At 42.5% G+C, this 20,047-nt stretch overlaps 1 protein-coding gene across 15 annotated transcripts in view; it reads left to right on the top strand.

Moving 5' to 3' along the window:
• Positions 1 to 20,047, top strand: part of ptprma (protein tyrosine phosphatase receptor type Ma) — a 208,212-nt gene that overhangs the window by 47,655 nt on the left and 140,510 nt on the right. For all 15 annotated transcript variants that reach the window (XM_061237458.1, XM_061237454.1, XM_061237451.1 and 12 more), the window contains exon 3: positions 19,079 to 19,353. In XM_061237458.1, coding sequence (XP_061093442.1) covers positions 19,079 to 19,353 — 275 coding nt within the window. The remainder of the gene's footprint in view (positions 1 to 19,078; positions 19,354 to 20,047) is intronic.

Below are 20,047 nucleotides of genomic sequence, written 5' to 3'. Positions count from 1 at the left end.
AGATAATATATATCAGCTCTCTGTCTGTCTCATTAATCAGAAATTGAAGGGTGTGTGGGAGGGGGTTTTGGCGTCTCAGAAGTCACAGTCTTAACTGGGAGAGCGTGGCGATATTCGCAGAAGCGGTTGATGGCTTTCTGATAGGTCCATTGTTTTAGCCTTCCCTAAACCATCTGCTTCACCGTGCCGGGTTGCCATCAGGGACCTTTTCCGATCAATCCCCTCACAATAGACGCGCATGTTTCCTCCTGTCCGTTGGCCCAGTGGAAAAGAAAAGGTCTGGTGAAAAAAAACGAAAGACGAAGGAACCCAAAGCGAAGCGTTCACGTTCGCGGTTTACGAATGTCTTTTTTTGCAGCTCTGAAGCTCCTGGCTTAATTGCTAGGTTGGAGAAGAGAACACCCTTGTTTATGCTTCTGCCCTGGTCTGATTGCACGCTTGGCTCATTTGGGCGATTTTCGCCACACTGGATGCATGGACACATGCCCCAGTGCCTTAATTACCCTCAGTATCACAGCCTGCGGTTCACCCTCTATAACCGGATCTGAGCCTGGTTTCATTTGGGGACCTCAAGAGCTGGAGCCCAACATGGTGAAATGTTCTACCACTCATTCATACATTTGACACTATCGGAGCCAATCAGATGGATTTGTGAAGTAGCTTAACCTGATTAACCAATAGAATAGGCCATTGAGCCGTGTGGATGAGCATATTTTAGGTCCTTCTGTGGCATCTCCGCTGGATGGCAATTGGGAGACAGGGTGTCATTAAAATGTAACCGCTCATAAGGGCTTACTGGAGGGAATTCCTGTTGACCTGTTGCTATGCAGCGGGCCAAAAAACAGTACAGTTGGAGTTGTCGGAAAAATCAGCAAGCGGAATCCATCCGTAACGGGAACAGCTGATATGCTGGAGGTATTACACTCGGATTTAATTTTACAGGCTAAAAGAATTGCATTAACGTCAAACGTACGAGCGCGAGCATGGTTTTTCACGACAGCCCTTTCAAACTGACTGTCCGTTGGGAGGGTGGGCGGGGGAGGGGGCAATTAATTCACACCGCTACCACTGGGACCGGCTTTGATTACAAAACCACCTATCAGCGCATATGCTGCAGTAATTAAAATCCATCCCACTAATTCCACACAAACAAACACAGATAATGCAATGAAAGCCCTGCTGGGACATCTTCCCCCGCCTGGCATCATTCGTCACAGGCTCATCACAGATTTCTTTGTGTCTGTCAAATACAAGTTCATTACGGTCTTTTTTTTATTTTATTTTTTTGCCTTGGATTTTGTAACGGACGCATCTGTTTCTGCCATTTTCTGTCAGTATTTGTTTTTTGTAGCCGCCCCTCCTGATGTAGGTATGCCTCCCTGGTGGGTCCCCAAGGTCTTTGTGACCCCCCTTCCACCTCCCTCTCCCCTTCCACGCAGTAATAAAGCACACAAACCTGCTGATGGAAGCTCCGTGCTTTTGATTTCACTGCGAGCACTGCGCTTGTAATTTCAGATCAGCAGGGAGGGTCACAGTTTTGATTTGATCTGGGCCTTGGGGGTGAACAGTGCCTCCGAGATCATAGGATGTGGGGGCGTGGGGGCCGGGACGTACAGAATAGGAGTGTGTATAGGGGGGGGTGCACACCGACCAACCTGTTCGCGCTTTCAACCGGACATTATACACACCAAACCCCGAGGCAGCAGGTACTACTGTCTAAACTACTGTTTTAGTCTTGTAAGAAGAAGAAAATATTTGCTTGCTTTCAGTTACTGTTTTACCCCATTGGCAAATCTTGAAATTAGTCAAACTGTATCACCTCATTGGCGATATTAGTTTAGGCAGTGTAGACAGTTAATGAAGTACAGTTATCTATGTTCGCGTGGATATGTTTCTCCGCCTGCGGAGACGGGGAGCTGCTCGGCACTGCCGTGAAAATATAAAAGCAACGTTTGCGTTGTCGACGGCCAGAGGAAATGGAACCCGGCACCGTCATTACAGAGGGAGCCTGGAAAACGAGAATCCATGCTAGCTGAAAAACGAGCCGGCCAGGAGACTTCACTGGCAGGCTTGTTTCGGCTCACTCCTCAGTTCCAGACCGTAGACACTGTAAGGGTGAGGCCAGCTGAAGGCCTCCATGCACACCCTCTCACCCCCCCCCCCCCGCTCACCCCTTCCAGATGTTTCCATTTTGGCGAAGAGGGCGGACGCTGTGAGGGCCCTGTCGGGGCTTCCCAGAGTTTTTGACCGACTTTCACACACAATGTGGGGCAAGGGTCTCGTCACCGGCATTTATTCACACAAAGAGAAAGGGGGTTCCTCTCCTTGTCACTTCACACCAAACTGTGAACCAAAAAGAAGGGACAATGGAGAAAGGAGTCCAGTTGAAGTGCAGCTCAAACCTTCAATTAAGAAGAGCGCAGTTTAGAGTTTAGAATTTTTAATTCCTCGCATTTACACATGTGTTTATCTCCATCTCTCTTCATGGTAAATAAATATAAAGTTTTACATTTCTAAATTTTTTATATTGGTTAATACATTGCTTGTGTAAGAAAAGAAAGAACTAATACAGCAGAAACCCTGAACAACTTTTTTTTCCTCCATGCTCCCTCCGTCCTGGGGGGTGGGGCCTGCAAGCACTTTTAAATTTGTCGGATTTTCCAGTGCATGCATCCAGTTGATTCCCCTCTGTTGAGTAAATGGGGCTTGCCAGCAGTCGGCTGTTCAATTCCCCTCACTCGCTGGCTCTCTCTGAGAATTATTGCCTAAAATAGTGCACTAGACAGGGGGGGAATGAAACTCTCCGGCCGAGGTGATACTTGCCGGTTTTGTACTATATTAATTAAAATATCAATTTGTGCTCCGGCTCAATGGGTTATATCTTCAAGCCCGCAAACAAGATAACGGCGAGCGCTTCATTTTCCTGCCGCATTATGTTTTAATGGGTATTTCTGCTGGAAATTCGGGCTGTAAAATCGGTTTGCCCATGACTGCGGCTAAAAGAGCGAGGCAGTTAACAAGGCACCGGTGCGCAGTCCTGCAAATTCAGCTCCTCCTTTGGACTTGATTTGTCACAGGGTCACGTTCCATAAATCTGAATGTCCCACATGCGCAAGTCAGCAGGACTGTGCTTTACAGAGGGGAACCGGAGCTTGCGCCTCAGGTTAAATGTTTTTTCATGAAATTCACTAAACCTGGACCTGAAACACCTTGACCGGTGCCGGTTCAGGTAGTGGGTCATTTTCTGTGTGCGTGCGGGAACAGTAGATATCGTTCTGCCACTTTGTGGGTTGGCTGTGAGTGTGTGTATGTGCAGAGGTGGAAAATCCAGGTTCAGAAAGTAAAAGTCCATCACATTATTTTGTTCCAATCACCTGGATTTGCTAATGAGCGCAATTCTTCTGCCAGGAAATGGAACTAATGAGTGGAATCAGCTGGCTGAGTTCACAGCGGGAAGAAATGCATGGCAGGACTTTTAGTTTCTTACCCCTGTACTTCTCACTTATTTGTGTGTGTCCGCATGTGTGTTTGCATGTTTAAGCTTGCCATATCGTTCATTGAATATCTCTGAATGTGGAAACAGCCCTGTGCTTATTCTAATGGTTTGTTTCCAGAAAAAAACAAACATAAAAAAGAGTTGTTCTTATAATTGCCTTCGAGGAGTACCCAAACAGATCAGCTTTTTGGTAGAAATTTCTTCAGATTTAACTTTAATGTACCCTGCTGGTGGAAATAGAAATACTGAAGACAATTATTTGTGAGCAGTCACAATATCTTTGTTGGGGTTATTTTTAATGGTAGTAAGTGCACCTTGCAAAGAGTGGCTTTCATCGGCGCTCGGTAACGAGGCGTCTCTTCAGACGACTTGTTTGGGTTCATGCTGCCTGTTGGCATCGTAGGCCGAGCTGGGATTCAGTGCTGCAATTATCACTGATTATTTCATCTGTTTAGCACTTAAGAGGACAATGACAGATCGAAGACAGGAAGTTGAAAGCAAGCTTCTCTGAAAAACCCCCCCCCCGGACTCATCCGTCAACTCGAGGGACTTATAACTGCTGGGAAATATCTCGTTATCGCGAGCAAATCAAAGAATATCCAACAGATGAAGAACTGCTCCTGTTTGTGGGCTCTTGCCTCCCTCCCGAACGCACACCTGGACGGGGGAGCTGATTGGAACGAGGGGAAAGCTGTCTCCGATCAGGCAGCTGAGAGAACGAGGCTGACAACCCAGGAGTGATCCACTTAGCCTGCGAGAGGAGGAGAGAGGAGACGGCAGCCTTGCAAAAGGACGTCAGAAATCGAATTTCAAAATTTAAATCGAATCACCAAAAGATGAGATTTCCATGAGGGGGGTGGAAAGAAGCTGAAGGTGAAAATAAGCTAATGGTATCTGGCCAAGTGAAACTGCCTCTTATACAGTTAGGCCTTACGTTCGACTGGGAAGCCATAAGGTGAGGAAGTAACGCTTTTATGGGATTGAGAATAAATGTAATTGTACGCCTATTGATTTTAGAACAATATATATATTATAAAGCCTGCTAGATGAGCTCCAGAGATGGTAGCAGAGGTGACATGGAAAAACGTTGAGCTCGACTGTTTCATAGCCGTTTGCCGACTATTTTCTGCGTTTTTCCGAGGGAAGAAAACATTCCTGATTTGTAACTGCATGTCACATATTAAATGACGCTACTGCAATTAAATTATTTATGAACAGGAAGTTTCAGACGAAGAAACGTGAGTTTTTGTTCCTGCCCGGGCCCCTGACCACCTGCAGCACAGAGGCCACCTAACTGCTGGGCTGAAAGAGGGAAGCTATAACCGTGAGAGAGGGTTGACGGGATGATATTGTACCCTGAGGATACGGTGTCATACTAAGCTCATATAGAAGCTTTCTCACAGCAAAAAGCCTCCCCCTCTTTCATTGGCCGATTTCCTCCAAGCAAGAGCTGGGGTTCTGCTGGTGCTGTCAACATGTTGTAATGCTGAAGTAGATGAGAAAGGTAATTGGCAATAGGCTACAATTTCATATTTAACCACAATGGCGGACTGCCTGTACTTTAAATGGAAAGCTCCGTCCCTGAATTGCTGAACTGAAGGATCCATCATCGAGCCTGCCTCGCTTGACAATTTTAATCATGACAGGAACTCCTCAGCTGAACCTGGAGGGAATGAAGTGTCGCGATCATGTGGTGATGGACTGCCTCTGGTAGTTGACATCTGCCACTTATTGTTTACATGCAAGGTGAACACGCTGTCAAATGTATAGACTAAATAATACTGTCCATTTTGCAATGCATTTTTCCCTTTTCTTGTTGCTTTGAAGGAGCATGGTAGAGTATGTACTAATATTGCACATAACAGAAATAATATTGAAGGAGGGTTACTTTTAATCTATATAAACCATAAGGTGTCAGACAAAAGTTTGTGAAGGTTCTGGCATACGCCTGTATCAGATCTTTCTGGAAGAGAAGAGAACACTGAATGCTACTATACCTAACTGATAATTAACATAAAACCATTTTCTCCTGTGTGAAAGAAATGTTCTATCATTTGTTTATTTTTATTTCATTGTATCACTTGCTTGTATAATTTGTATTATATAAAATTGTACAATTTTATTGTTCTTTCCTGCCAAGGCATTCAAGAAAAATGCTGTATATATTTAAGGAACTGTTGTTCTGCTGTGCCATCTGCATAGTTTGTTGGCCAACATTTTGGCACAGTTGTACCCATTGTACAGTTATTGAGTATATATTATTAAATATTATGATACATATGTCATCAGGTTTAATACCCTTGCAAGCTGTCACTGAACCTGTTACGCCTATGAGTGCACTTGACGGTGTGTAAAAACCGCTAGCCAGGCAGATGATAAGGGTGGAATGAAATGGATAAGCATGGTAATCTCTGGGCAACAACCTCTTCAGAAAGCATTTCTAATATTAAAACCTGTGTTTTTTTTAATGTTCCAGAGTGCCTTGAAATCTGATCTTAATCTAAAAACTCTACATATTAACAAAGTGGTCTTCGTCCTGATTTTTGGGTCTCTCTCTGGTGGAGCTGATTAGGAACTCTGTCCATCTTCATTGACATTTTAGAGATGTATCCTCTCACTTTTCTCTCGGTGACCTCTGAATTTTATGTGCAGATGAGCCAGAGCGACTGCCGCAGAATGAAGGTAAGGGTTTGGGTTTAAAGAGCAGCTCTTTGTGCTGATTTCCACCGTGGTAATGATTTCAAGGTTCAGGACCCAAACCGGGTGAAAATAATGAGCGCCGTAGTCATTACTGCAAATTACATCCAGCACTGAATGACCCTCATTCAACTTAAAATTCTAAAATGTCTCCAACCTATGGGCTTTGATTAGCCTCAGACATTGGTGCATGTCCCTCTGAACCAAATTAGTTTTTACTTTATAAAAATGGGAGAGATGTTTTTTTTTTCTTACTGTAATGTGACAGTTTATTAGATACATGAACCAAATCTGTTTTAATGCAGACATGTTTTAAAGTCTGAGGCTATATTAATTGTCATAAAAACTTGGTTTTATTATCCAATTATGAAGACAGATTTAAAGTCAATGTAAAGGTTTTAAATGTACCAAAGTAATTCAGTTTATGTGTCAAGCTTCGTAGCACATTTAGCAATGTTACATTGAGAAATTAAAGCACAATCTATTAGTGCCACTTCACTGGCAAAATTTGTTGTTAATGCAGATCATTCTGTCCAGAACTAACAGAACTAAAATGTTTGTCTTTAATACTTCATTGTAGTACAGTTCATTCAATGGTTAGGGGTTTGGAGTGTAACCCTGCTAATTAAATAAAACCCACTATGTTAGCACCAGGCTTTAATTTGTGATCCGTATAGAGTATGGATATGTGTGCTATAAAAGTTTAGTATAATTAGTAAGCAGTCTATAAGACATTCATTCCAGAATATACCAGTAGCCATGCCGGTCTGAAACTAGAAGGAAAACCACACTTTAGATTTGGTTGATGTATTGATGTGCTCCTTTAAAATTGCACAGTACAGCTTGAAAATCAGAGCACAAGAGTGCACTTTGATATTGTACTCAGAAAATCCTTCATGAAAAATGTCTTGTGCTTTTTATTGTTCTCTGGAATTGGTTCTTGTGCTTTACAGGGGCATTTGCAGGAAACGTTTGAAACAATATGACGGCCCTGCTGCTCATACAGTCAATGCGCTGACCCGAATCACACTTCCTTCCGTCAATCCAAACTTATTTTTGAAGGCATGCTCACGGGAAGTGCTGCTATTGTACACAAGTGGGGTGGCAGGGTAAACACTTAGGACTCTGGCCTAGAGTATAGTCTCAGATACTGTTTCCTTTTGTCATGGGTGTAAGCCCCAGCTGGCTGTGTGATTTCGGCAAGGTCATCCGCTATGTTAAATGATGTCTAATACCATATTGAATGATGACAGCCAACGCCAATGCTACTTTTGTACAATTGCATTGTTAATGGTGCTTTGCAAGGCAGTGTGTTGGTAGAGTCATGCTGTCGCATAAGAGATTTCAGGGCGGTTACTCCTGGACCCATAATAAACCATGCCTCTGAATGGTATCCTGATGAAGCCTGCCACAGTTGGCATGGATGGTGCCTGCTTAGGGTGGTGATCTTGGCAACCTACTCTCGTGAGCTGAGAATTATAAGGTTTTGAGATATTGAGCGTTCCAAAGGGAATAGGCTCCAAGCAGAAACTAATTTTGATGTATTTAAATAACATATTTATGACACCAACTCATTTTTTCTAAAATGTCAGTTAGAACCTTATATTTCTCAGCTCATGTCCTGATGAAGGCCTCATGCCAAAAGTGTTGAGTTGAAATTGTTTGGAAGACTTAGAGAATTGCCAGCCTGGGAGCCATCCCAGAATTCCACAGAACCATAGACCAGGGCGGGCTTGAGATGTCTGGAAAGCAAGTTGGGGTTTACTCTCCAATCAGCAGCTTCTTTAATTGGGCACCACCCACTGTATTTTCTGTCCTTCTCACTTCATCTTGGAGCATGTTTCGGAGTGCTGTCCTTGCTGTGAAGTTAGCATGTTCTGTAGATTTATATACATTCAGATTCAATGTATATTATCGGTCTGCATCAGGATAGAAATAAAGCCAAGCTTTATGGCCTGACCTGAACAAATTTGATGCCCATAATTGAGAGAGCTCGTTTGCTGAAATAAGCCAGCAACACCATAAAGCATAATGGAGAACAATGCAGTGTTTTCATGCTGCTAGTGAGGGTACATGCAATCGTGAACCTCTGCATCTTTGCTCCAGTTGAAATGACTTAAAATCAGGCCGATTCTAACTTTTGTTAACAGAGCTCATTGCAGATTTGGGAGGAGATCATACGATTTTCTAAAGGTCATAAAGGTCACAGAGTTTTATGCTCAGTGTCCATTCTCCTCTCGTACCAGCACGCTCGGTCTTGTGGAATGTGTAAACCTCGCCCTGTATTTGCAGAGGGGTTTGTATTGAAATGAGCAGTGTAAACTCAATTATCAGCCCTACACCTAGACAAACATCTCCCTCATCTCTCCCCGTGCATGGCTGTGATTCATTATTGGGTCTTACATATATCCCATTTCCAATAAGCCATCTTCAATTTGCAAAGTACTTTGCATGTGAAGGTTAATCAATAAGGGTTGACAAAGACGACCCAGTTACACAAGCGCTTGGATTCTGCTGTGATATGTCTCCCATATCATGTAAAGTCCAAGAATGGGTGTTAATATAAGGAGAACTTCATCCAGTCGATACCCGTGCAAACACGACCGCCGTGCAGTCACGTTGATCAGAAAACAAAGGGCAGCGATGATATGTGTGTGAAGGGTCACAAAGCCAAGTCCTTTGTTATTCCTGGTGCTGATATAATTGTGATTTGCACCAACAGCATTTTATAGATTTTTAAACTTGATACTCCCTGGCTAGGTGACTTTATGAGGAGCATGTTCCTGACATTCTGCTTGTGCTTCATCAAGATGAGGGCAGTGGCTTCGGAATTGCACCCAGGAAATTTAAGGTTTGAGCTGTGGAGTAAGACCGCTGTAATGACTTTTAAGTAAAGACGCTTCACTTTAATCGCTACAGTAAATATCCGGTGGATTGAAAGGATCCTCGCCTAGAAAATGTGCAGTTGTGTGGAAAGCTTTGGAAACATGCGATGGCCATGCAAATGAAAATATGATGAGGGTGATGAATTTAAAGCTTTCTACATGCTCAACGAGACAAGCCAGCTTAGTATCAAGGTCAGAACTTTTAGTTTGGTGCGCTCAGTTCCCCAATGGGAGCCTGGTCCCCAACCTTTGGTGTGCCTGAGTGGTCGGTTTCATCCGTCTCGTGGTAGGAACCCTCTTGCATCCCCAGAGGATGGTTCCAGAGGTGGGTTCGATTTAAAAGGAGAAGCCCCTCATTCCCCCTCAGAGCTGAGAGGTAGACCCATTGGGAAAGAGCAGTCTGCTCTCGTGGGCTTTACTATGTTAACAGGAATCACAGCTTAATTAGAATACACCTTGGTCTCTCTTTTTTGATGGACACTCAGTGAGAATTTTATTAGTTGTTTATTAGACTTATTTCTTTGACTTATTAGGTCTTCCACTGCTGTAGCATATCCACTTAAGAGGTTTGATGCTGTGTGTTTTCAGAGAAGCTCTTCTTCCTACCACTGTTGTAATGCATGGTTATTTGTGTTACTGTCACCTTCTTGTCAGTTTTGGCAAATCTGGCCCTTCTCCTCTGACCTCTCTCTTAACAAGGCATTTTTGCCGTCAGAATTTCTGCTCACTTGTTGTTTTTTTGTATTGTGTACCATTTCCACGTTCTGTGTGAAAATGGCAGGTAATTTTTGTGTTTCTGAGATACTCAAACCACCCTGTCTGGCACCAACAATCATTCCACGGTCAAAGTCACTTAGATCACATTTCTTCACCATTCTGACATTTGGTCTGAAAAACAGCTGAACCTCTTGATCACGTCTGCATGCTTTTTATGCATTGAGTTGCTGCCACATGATTGGCTGATTAAATATTTGCATTAACGAGCTGGTGTACAGGTCTACCTAGTAAAGTGCTCAATGAGTGTATGTGGAGCACTGACGGCTGCACTGGAAAATGATAACGATTAAAACACACGTTCCCCTAATCCTCTGTCCTCCCGGTGAAGCATTGATCCATTCACTAAGTGAAAGCTGATGTCTTCTCCCGAGTTGAAAAAATCTCATTACCTCTCTCACCGAGCCAGTGGAGGTGTTTACGTTGTATAACAAGCCTGCTGGAATAGACCCAACGAGACAATTGCACAGAATTCTGCTGATGATATCATCCCTGCCTCTCATCTTTGTCTTTACAACTCTATAACATGCTCATAACCCACTTAACCAGATATCTGATCATTTCCGATGTCAGTTTGTGAAATGCGAGAGGACACAGGGGAATTTGGTTTGATGGAGCTGCCTCAACCATGAACCAAGAAGTCCCTTTTTGTTTCCCACATGTTTTTTTTTTGTTTTTTTTGCAGACTAATGTGAATATGCATGTCTCATTTTACTGTTTGCTGTTAAATTAATCTCTCCCAATCTGGCAAAGGGTCGAAAGACACTCAATTAAAATAATTGAAGTGTCACCGTTCAGGGTTCTTGCTGAAGACTGTCGGTGAACGTATGTTCTTCCTTTTCTTTTCGTCTTTATTTTGTTGTTTATCAGCCTCTATCTGCACCAATCTTTTTATCTGTTTTTTAAGCTGCATTGATGGAGGGGAAAGGCCACACAGACCTTGGAAGTGGCACTTAAATCTCTTCATAACAGGGTCTGTAAATGGCCTTCGTGAGTCGCTATTTTTGTATTTGGAATAATAGACATTTTTCTGAGCCATTTATGTGATTGCAGAGCAGCATCCTTTATGGAAATGTAGCATCTTTTATGGAAATGTTCCTTTTTAGATTCTTTCAAAGCGTTCTTGTCTTAATTGGTCCCGAACGCTACATCGTTGACGAGAAACTTTTTTCGGGTGGAGCACATTTTTATATAAAACAACCCCCCATTATAATTTGCTTTTAAAATAGTCTAGTAATGGCACTGGCAATGGTGAGCTCTGTGGTGACATTACGCAAGACAAAATGAGGATAACTGACAGTTCGTTTGTCAGTGAGCATGTTGTTGGATGGATTGAAAAACCAGTGGCAGCATCAGGGGATTATTTTTGTTTGATTGCTGATGATATTTCCTCAATTTATGGATGCAGGCCAGGTAGCTATCAGTTAGGGTTGTTTTGAGTGATGTGGACTTTGTAAACCCCCTTCAGCATCAAGGGGATGATATGCCAGGCATGTTGGCAAACGGGTTACCATGAACCTAACGACATTCAACTTGCTACATTAAATTGTCAGCAAAATCTGTGGTGGGCAAATTCCAGACCTTGAGGGCTGTTATATTTCAGTTCTATTCCATATTTTAATTGCTTTGAGTCCTTTTTGGATGAGAGCTTAAATCACCTGTTATTCCATGTCTAAACGCATTTTTCAGGTTCCCATAGGGACAGAGCCCATGAGGAAGTGAATGCACACACCGTTCAAATCAGATTGTCAGAATTTCTGCTCTAAAGCAGTCCTTTAAACATTCCCCATCCAAAATAATAATACAGAAAACCTTTTCAGTCCCTTAAAATAACACACATGTTTTCTACACTCGGTGACCACTGCAGTAGACCTGTACACCAGCTTGTTAATGCAAATATTTAATCAGCCAATAATGTCAATAAATGCATACTGTAAAAGCATGCAGATGCCGTCAAGAGATTCAGCTGTTTTTCAGACCAATTGTCAGAATAGGGAAGAAATGTAATCTAAGTTTGACCGTGGAATGATTGTTGGTACCAGACAGGGTGGTTTGAGTATCTCAGAAACTGCTTATCTCCTGGGATTTTCACACATAACAGTCTCTAGAGTTTGGTGAGAGAATGGTGTGAAAAAAAACAAAACATCTAGTGAGCAGAAGTTCTGTAGGCAGAAACACATTGTTAATGAGAGAGGTCAGTGGAGAAGGGCCAGACTGGTGAAGATGATGGTAACGCAAATAACCACGCATTACAACAGTGGTATGCAGAAGAGCATCTCTGAACACACAACACGTCAAACCTCCAAGTGGATAGATTATGGCAGCAAACTCAAGACTTAAGTCTAAAAAATAAGTCATAAATATAATGCGGTTAATTTTTTCAAGTCACGGTTTTCAGTAATGGGAATCATGAATGCATTCTTACATTGAGTAGCTGCATTTAAAACACACTTCTGACTTTTGACAAATGTTTGTACTCTGACTGTTGATGTACATGAGCAAAATTATGACTGCTGTTGTTGCAGAATACTTGGGCTGATGGTGGGGAGGGGGGAGTGGGGGAGGGGATGAGATTTAATCTGCAACATAATGCTACAATAGACACCAAGGTCATTGTCACAAATCGCACATAAAAACGGAGGCAGAACTTTTTTTTGTTAGTGCTAGTGTACCGTAAGCAGACAAAGATACCACGACTAACTTCATTCCTGTAGCAAAGCCTCAATGAAGCTCGACAAACACATTAAATTCCATGAGCCTTTAGTCCTTTATTAACCCCTTATGGGCGGATGTGACCTGCACGTTACATCTCCCTTAACAGACGGATGTGACCTGCATGTTACATCTCCCTTAACATTGATGCAACGCCACTGTTGGAATTGATCCTATGACCGTTTTTCAGGACACATGACCATTGAATTCCTAGGGCTTTCTATGGGTTTTCTATAGGGTGCTTTAGTCTATAATGGGTTAAGGTAACCATTCCGAAAGAAAAATACCACTCCGTACAAGCGTGATTGTGTCAGCCAAAGAATAAAACCCAAGCAGGCAAGTGGCAAAAAAAATATTGGGTCAGTGTCACAGACGCATAATAAGCCTAGTCCTATATTAAATGAAATGCTGAATGAATATTCACCATACAAAACTCTGTTTAGCCCAGGGCCATGCTTAATCCCTGTCTGCAAAACCTGCCCATATATTCTTGTTTTATGCCTTGATCACCAAGGGTGAAGGCTTTTTGTTTATTAGCATTGTCATCAAGTGCTGATGTATTGAAGGTCCGGTGACTGGGGTAGTTGTAGCTGACAAATCACCAACAGATTGCTTCCTTTATTTCAGGAGTGGGGGGAAAAGAGGAAAAAAATGATTTTGTTAGTATAATGAGGTGCAAAATTGGCACATGCCAGGTGTGTAATGTGCTTTAGATGCCAACTCCATTATTGTGGATGCAGGCTTAATTGCCTTTTTAGAAAGCCAAGCCTTTTTTGCATTCTCCACATGTCTGGCGCTAATGTTTCTCATGTGCATCACAGAGATTATGGACAGCACATTTACTATCTGCCCTGTTGCTGTGTCGTACAGCAACAAGAAAGGAGTGGATTGTTTTATGTTGTACTTTGTGGATATCAGGATATTTTAAGAACATGGAACCAGTTGAGCATGTAACCTGTAGACATTTTGTTTTGAGACTAGTTTTTTCCAGTACCTCTATAAGCTATTTTAGAATGTATGCAGCTGGTTGCAACACTTGTGAATAAATAAGAACTAAGACGTAAATCAGTACTAAGTTCAACTTGCACAATACCAAAATAAAACGTGTTGCACCACACAAAATAGTTAGAACATAACCCTACGTATAAACTAAGTATCTACACAAGCCATTGACCAGGAGTACCAGTGTAATAAAGTTAGGGTAGAGTAATAATAATAGAGTAATAGAGTTGAATATACTGTAGAATTTCTTGAAACCTCTTCTTCATCAATGTTACAATATGACGATAACTGGTGCATGGTGCAACCAAATTTAGTAGCTGCTTAGTTGTAAACCAACTACTAGCTACTAAGTCTGTAGTTTGAGCTTCATGTTACAACTTAAGGGAGAATTTATAAAAAGCTGGTCCAACCCTACCCAGATATCAAGCAATCAACCATTTTAATGACAATGATATTTTTTCTTTTAACCCCTTATGGGCGGATGCGACCTGCACATTACATCTCCCTTTAAAGACGTATGCAAAGCCAGTGTTGTATATGATCATCTGACCGTTTGGAAATGCATTGTGATTCCTAGGCCTTTCTATGGGTTTTCCATAGGGTGCCTTAGTCCATGAGTTAATATGGGCCACAAATATGGGTTTGTCTATGGAAGCTTCTCTCTCCTTCTTCCTCCCTACCTGATTTGTATGTAGGCTACATAATGGTCACACAGATGCACACAAATATGGGATAAACCCCACGGTGTATTAAAGCCTGTGTCATGTTTTTAATAAATCTTGCAAATACTGACAAGGCCTTTGCACAATCAGATGTAAGCTTTTTCAATCTGCTTTCTGGTCATGGGTCAAGTGCCATTTCATGACCTTGTATAAGTTGAATAACTCTCTAAAAGTCAAGTGCTTTATTGTGAAGTTCTTCATTGTGTGCAATGTTAATATGACAGTTAAAAAATAAAACATGGCTTTGCATGGTCAATCCTGTTTCTTACTATCATTTCCATGCTGGAAGTACACTATTGCATCCCAAATGGTGCCAGAGTAACAACCCTGCTTGCAACAGTACATTGTACCACAAATCTGTTCATTTCACTTCACCTGGGTAAATGATCAGGACAGGATTTGGACCTTGGGATACTATTGAATCACATTAATAAAAGCTTTGAATAAGCAGAGAGGTCAATGTTGAAAAATTATAACCGTAATAAGTGATTTGGGTTCACTTTGATATAACTCATTCAGCATCAGATATGTTGCGGAGAACTTGTGAGCCTCTGTCTTGTCACTTGGACATCTGTGACTCTACTGTTATACATTTACCTTTATTACGATGCTGTGTTAATCCGCAGTGGTCTTGTTTGGCAGTTTCTTTCATCCAGAGATAATTATTTTTCCAGAAGGTTCCACACAGCTTTCCCAGCATTATTTGTGTAAAATTCAATGAACAATCCCTGCAGGGGGTGACAGCCCCCGAGTCCTGGAGCAGGCTCTTTAGGGTACTCACTTTGCCCTTTCTACTGTTGGCTCAATGTCACTCTTGTGCCTTGAGTGACTCCACAGAGGCAGTCTGTTCGTTTCAAGAAGTGTCCTCTCCAGTCTCTGGAACCAGTGAAAGTAAACAGTCGGGCCAATAAAACATTGTAACAACACTTAGGTAATGTGGGAGTTAATTAAAAAAGAGGATGGGACCTCATGGCCGGTAATCAGATGCAAAGTATCGACTGAGGCTATTCAAAAGCAACCGAGTGTGTTTCACCATACCTTAATCATTCCTAAAACAAAAAAAACAATCTCAGAGATGTCCAAAATCCTCAAACGATATCATTATGATTACGAATGATCAAATTACTGCGCCATGCTGCAGGGTGAAGGAGATCAACGGCGAAGTTGTCTCGGAAATTGAGTCGGAGAGGAATTTAACACCACGTTTTGCAATTTAATCTAGATTAGGGAGGCTGTTTTGCACAAGACTGTACATGTCACTCAAGGGTGCCCCTTGTTTTATTCATATTTTAGCTGGGTGCTTAGTGATGTAAAGTCGCCTCTCAGAGCTTATTTCTCTGGTAATTACATTTGCGGCAAGTACAGGGGGCTATGAGGAAACCAATGGAAGCCATGGTTGTACAGCAACCACATTTACCATAGTAATCGTTTTTTATCTTGTTTGTTTGTTGTGTTTTGTTGAGATCTATGATTTGAGAATAGGTGGAGCAACCTGTCACACTGTGGTCTTTTTTAACAGTTGGCTCAGATTGTCAGTCATGCATTTTAGCACCTAATCTGGCTGATCACCTAAATGGGAAACGAGCATCTTAAACCTGATTTATACTTCTGCATCAAGTCTATGCGGAGGCTACCGTGTTGCCTCGTTGCCTGATTAGTAGTAATCTGTCCTTCAAAAAAAGGCGACTTCGGAGGTGTGTTCGCAGCACATGATTGAAACGCACTTTGAAGGCATAAAGATGTCAGAGTGAAAGTAAAGTGATTACGTGATGCATAATTACAAGCAATATAGTTGGGTAGCTCATGGAGGCTTAAACATTACTTCCGTTATTTCAGTGTGTTAAGCAATTAAAATGTTTATAATGTATTACTGAAACAAGATGTCGAGCTCATTGTGTACTTGTACTTATGGACAAGCTCCCTCACAGTTCTTTGTGAACTCTGCCGCTGTTTCCAGCCACAAATTAATTTGACGGAAGTTAGCTCCATACAGTTAATCGCAAATGATTATGGGATATAATGATGAAAAAAACGTGGGTTTTGCCGGTGTTATTGCAGGGTGCACCCCAACGCACACGTATGCTCTCAACGGCGTAGGGTACTTGTGTAGGCTACGCCGTAGCCTCTGCGTAGACTCGGCACAGAAGTATAAATCAGGCTTTACTTTACTATTCCGTGAGTCTTCGGGGGTCCCGCACTTACACGTCTCCTCCCGGTTTTCTCACGATTCATTGCCGGCCAGAAGGTAAAAGCTTGGTATTCCTCCTTCTGAATCGCCCAGTTAAATTATTTATTTCATTAATTCTTTTTCATCATTTTAATAAATGAGAACCAATGTTAATATCTTGATGATGACTGCTGAGTTGGCACAAACAAAATGAAAAAGTTGTCATTGAAACAAGAGTACCTTGCCATCTAAACGTCCAATCATCTCTGCTGTGTACGCTGAATGTTTTTATCAAAAAATATGGACATATTGAGAGGTTTCTCTTGCGCCAGCAAAGCCTTGAGCCGCTCTTGAAGTTGCCATGGTAGAGCTTGTCTGGGATTTAATGATGGAAACCGAGAACCTGGAGACCAAACAATCGCGTTCATTTAGCATCTCAGGGTCAGCAGGATGTGGTTTTCTGTGACCTCCACATTTGCTGTCCAGGCTTTTAAGTCATGTCATAACATGTGTGTACTCAAACAAGTGCTCTTTTTACAGGGATCGATGAGAGGCGGCCAGAGCACCTGGCTCAAATACAAATTTCAGGGTTGAATCTCCAGACTGGCCGGTCGGCCGGGGGAGGGGGGAGAGACCGCAAACCCGTGACGGACGTGGGCATAGGCGATCAGGATGAAACCCTCGTCTACCCTGTCGTCATAACCCCCCGGCAGCGTGCCATTTTCACCGCGCGGGCCTTTTCACTTTGGTTTATTTCTGTAAACATGACAGATCTTTCACTCGTTATCTGTCAGCAAAAGGCTGTTGGAATTGGAAGGAATCGCACGGCTCTTCCCCAAGAGGGCCAGGTTTCCCCACAGTTACTGACGTGTCAAACGGGAGGCATTTCATGAACGATGCGCGTGGCTGCGTGCCTATGCTCGCAGGGGGCTTCAGTATTCCCATATTTCTTGTCGGCACAGCTGCCTTTTTGCTGTGCGAAAGACTAATATCATCCCCCTTTCCTCCATCATCTGCGCTAATTCATGTACACAGGACCTTTGTGATTTCAAGGCAACTAATCTTCAGTTAACGGCTGTTCAGGTGACAACTGCTGGGTTTCAATGTAGGGATGAGCCCGTGGTCTGGAATTGAATCCCAGTAGTGCCTGTGGCAACTGTGCAAAGCTTTGTCCTAAGATGAAAGCTTCATTCCCTGTCCCCTCATGCAAGGGGACTTGATAAATTGTGGATAAAAAAGACGAATCAGTCCTTTGATATTCATTTCATTAAAGTTTTTCTTTTTTGTGACTATCTTGTGTGAGTTGTGATTGCAAATGAGTGCAATGCGGAAACTGGTGGCATTATTTCTTAGACCTTGGTCTATAACTATTAAGCATGATAATCCTGCAGTCTGGCTTTTGACAACTCTCATAGTCATGAAGGTCTGGTGCAAGTCTTTATTTTAATATTTATCATCATGTTGTCTACCTCTGTGTGCTCCCATCCCTTTTTTTTGTTTTATAGGTCATGAGAAAATTGGCCAGAACTTTACTGTCAGATGTAATGAGCAGTAAATGATACAAATGTGTGACATTACATATGGAACATTGAGGTTGATTCTCCCGTTGGTTTTTACTGCTCTATTCTTCAGTTGCGCCTGATTTCACAGAAGTCAGTCAGATAAGTCAGTTTGTGCCGTATCTGCTATGTCCGTGTATGTGAGTGTTTGCATAGTAAAACAAGCACATTCACATGCTAACGGCTGCGCTGTTCAAAGGAACAGTGAGGCCGGCTCACTTAAATCAACCGAATAATGTGCACCTTGCCGAATTGTGTCAACAGTGTGACCCAAAGTCAATAGCTGGGTTCCCAGGACGATTGAGGTCATTTAAATATTATGATATGGTTATTCATTGACGTTCTTGAGATGGAGATCCAGCACCAGACCTCGAATCCTATGTCTGCGGAGCTGAAGTCTAAAGTGCACTCCTTGTGTTGTGTGAAGAAGCACCTGTTGAACTCTAAAACTTATTTAAGTCATTTAACCAGTTATTTTTATGTAACCAGGAAGAGGTTTCATTCACCCATCTATTACAAAGTAAAATGAATGCGTCACATATTCAGTTATCTATGGCTACAGGGTCTGGTAACCTTATCGATGTCTCCTGTGATGGAACATTGGCTCATAGCCATGCTTGGTGAAAGCAATGCAATTCAGAGCCATAAATCTGACCTCTCTTTAAAATCCCAATACATATCTTTTTGGGTTGTGTCCAGCATTGTGTATCAATCGTGTGAACTCCGGCAAATACTCCTCTGAACTGTGCTGTAAAAAAATTATACACATTCATAAGCACATATTGTACATATATCTATCACCGATATAGTTCTCAAGGTCTGAATTTGCTCTCAGACTAATTGACTTCTAACTGTTCCATGCAATTGCTGTGTAATGAAATGCTCATGATGGCGTTATGCTCTCTTTATGAACCTCTTGTGATGTCATGCACTCAACCTCATGCACATAATGTAACATGTTAGCGAAATGAACTAACGAGGCAGGAAACCTTCCAAATGTCTACCCTCCTAGCTCATGTATGAAGTACAGATGGAGGTATTGAGATTTGTCTTTATGTCCACAGGTTCGGCCTTCATGATGGTGAACACATCCGGCAGGTTTGCCGGCCAGAGAGCCCAGTTACTGATGCCCCAGCTGAAGGAGAACGACACCCACTGCGTTGTGTTCCAGTACTTTGTGGCCGGCCCAGAAGGGTCCAGCCCAGGCCAGCTGAACGTCTACGTCAAGGAGAACAACAGCCCCCTGGGAATTCCAGTGTGGAATGCCTCTGGTCCTGCCTCTTCGTCCTGGGGCCAGGTGGAGCTTGCCATCAGCACCTTCTGGCCACATTTCTACCAGGTAAGAGCGTTGACGTCGACCGCAGGTCTCATTGACAGAATCAAGGGCTTGGTGTATCACCGAGTGGAACCTATGAAGACTGTTCATTCATTTCCAACATACTTGGTTATATTGTTCAGTGTGACACCTTCAGAGTTTAACAATGAACTTTGTCGCTAATTTATGATTATCATTCTTACTAAACTGCCTGGTCTTCAGCTCGATAAAAATTACATACTGAACATCTGTCCCCAAAAATGTCACTTGCATGTGTTGTTCAAGGGAAAAAGTGACACATTGTGCATTACTTCAGCACAGTTGCTCATTGTTAGCATGTGATATACAGCGAGTTCTCATTCACACAAAACTAGGCAGTTCAGACAGTGCTCTGGCATAAACATATTCAAGCCTCCTTGCATCCCGCACATTGATAGATGGTGAAAGTCGCATGTAACTTCCAGTAAAAATGCCCCCCTGCGAACCTGCAAATGATTTCATCACAGCACTCTGCATGAGAGTGAGTGGAGTCGGATGTAATGTCGGCAATGACTGAGTCGGTGCTGTGTAACCTGCTGCAGAGCAACAAGACATCTATGTACAAGTTCCCTTTTTCCCAAAGAACTCTCATCCATCTGTCTAATAAACACAACAAGGGTCAGAGACTGAGGCTGCATGGAACATAAGGTAATTAAGGGAACAATAAATTGGTGAATTG

This window comes from Conger conger, chromosome 4, assembly GCF_963514075.1.
Source record: "Conger conger chromosome 4, fConCon1.1, whole genome shotgun sequence".
In the NCBI taxonomy this organism is placed as follows: domain Eukaryota; kingdom Metazoa; phylum Chordata; class Actinopteri; order Anguilliformes; family Congridae; genus Conger; species Conger conger.
The sequence above is the reverse complement of the archived record's forward strand: the minus strand, read 5'-3'. Positions and strand labels throughout refer to the sequence as shown.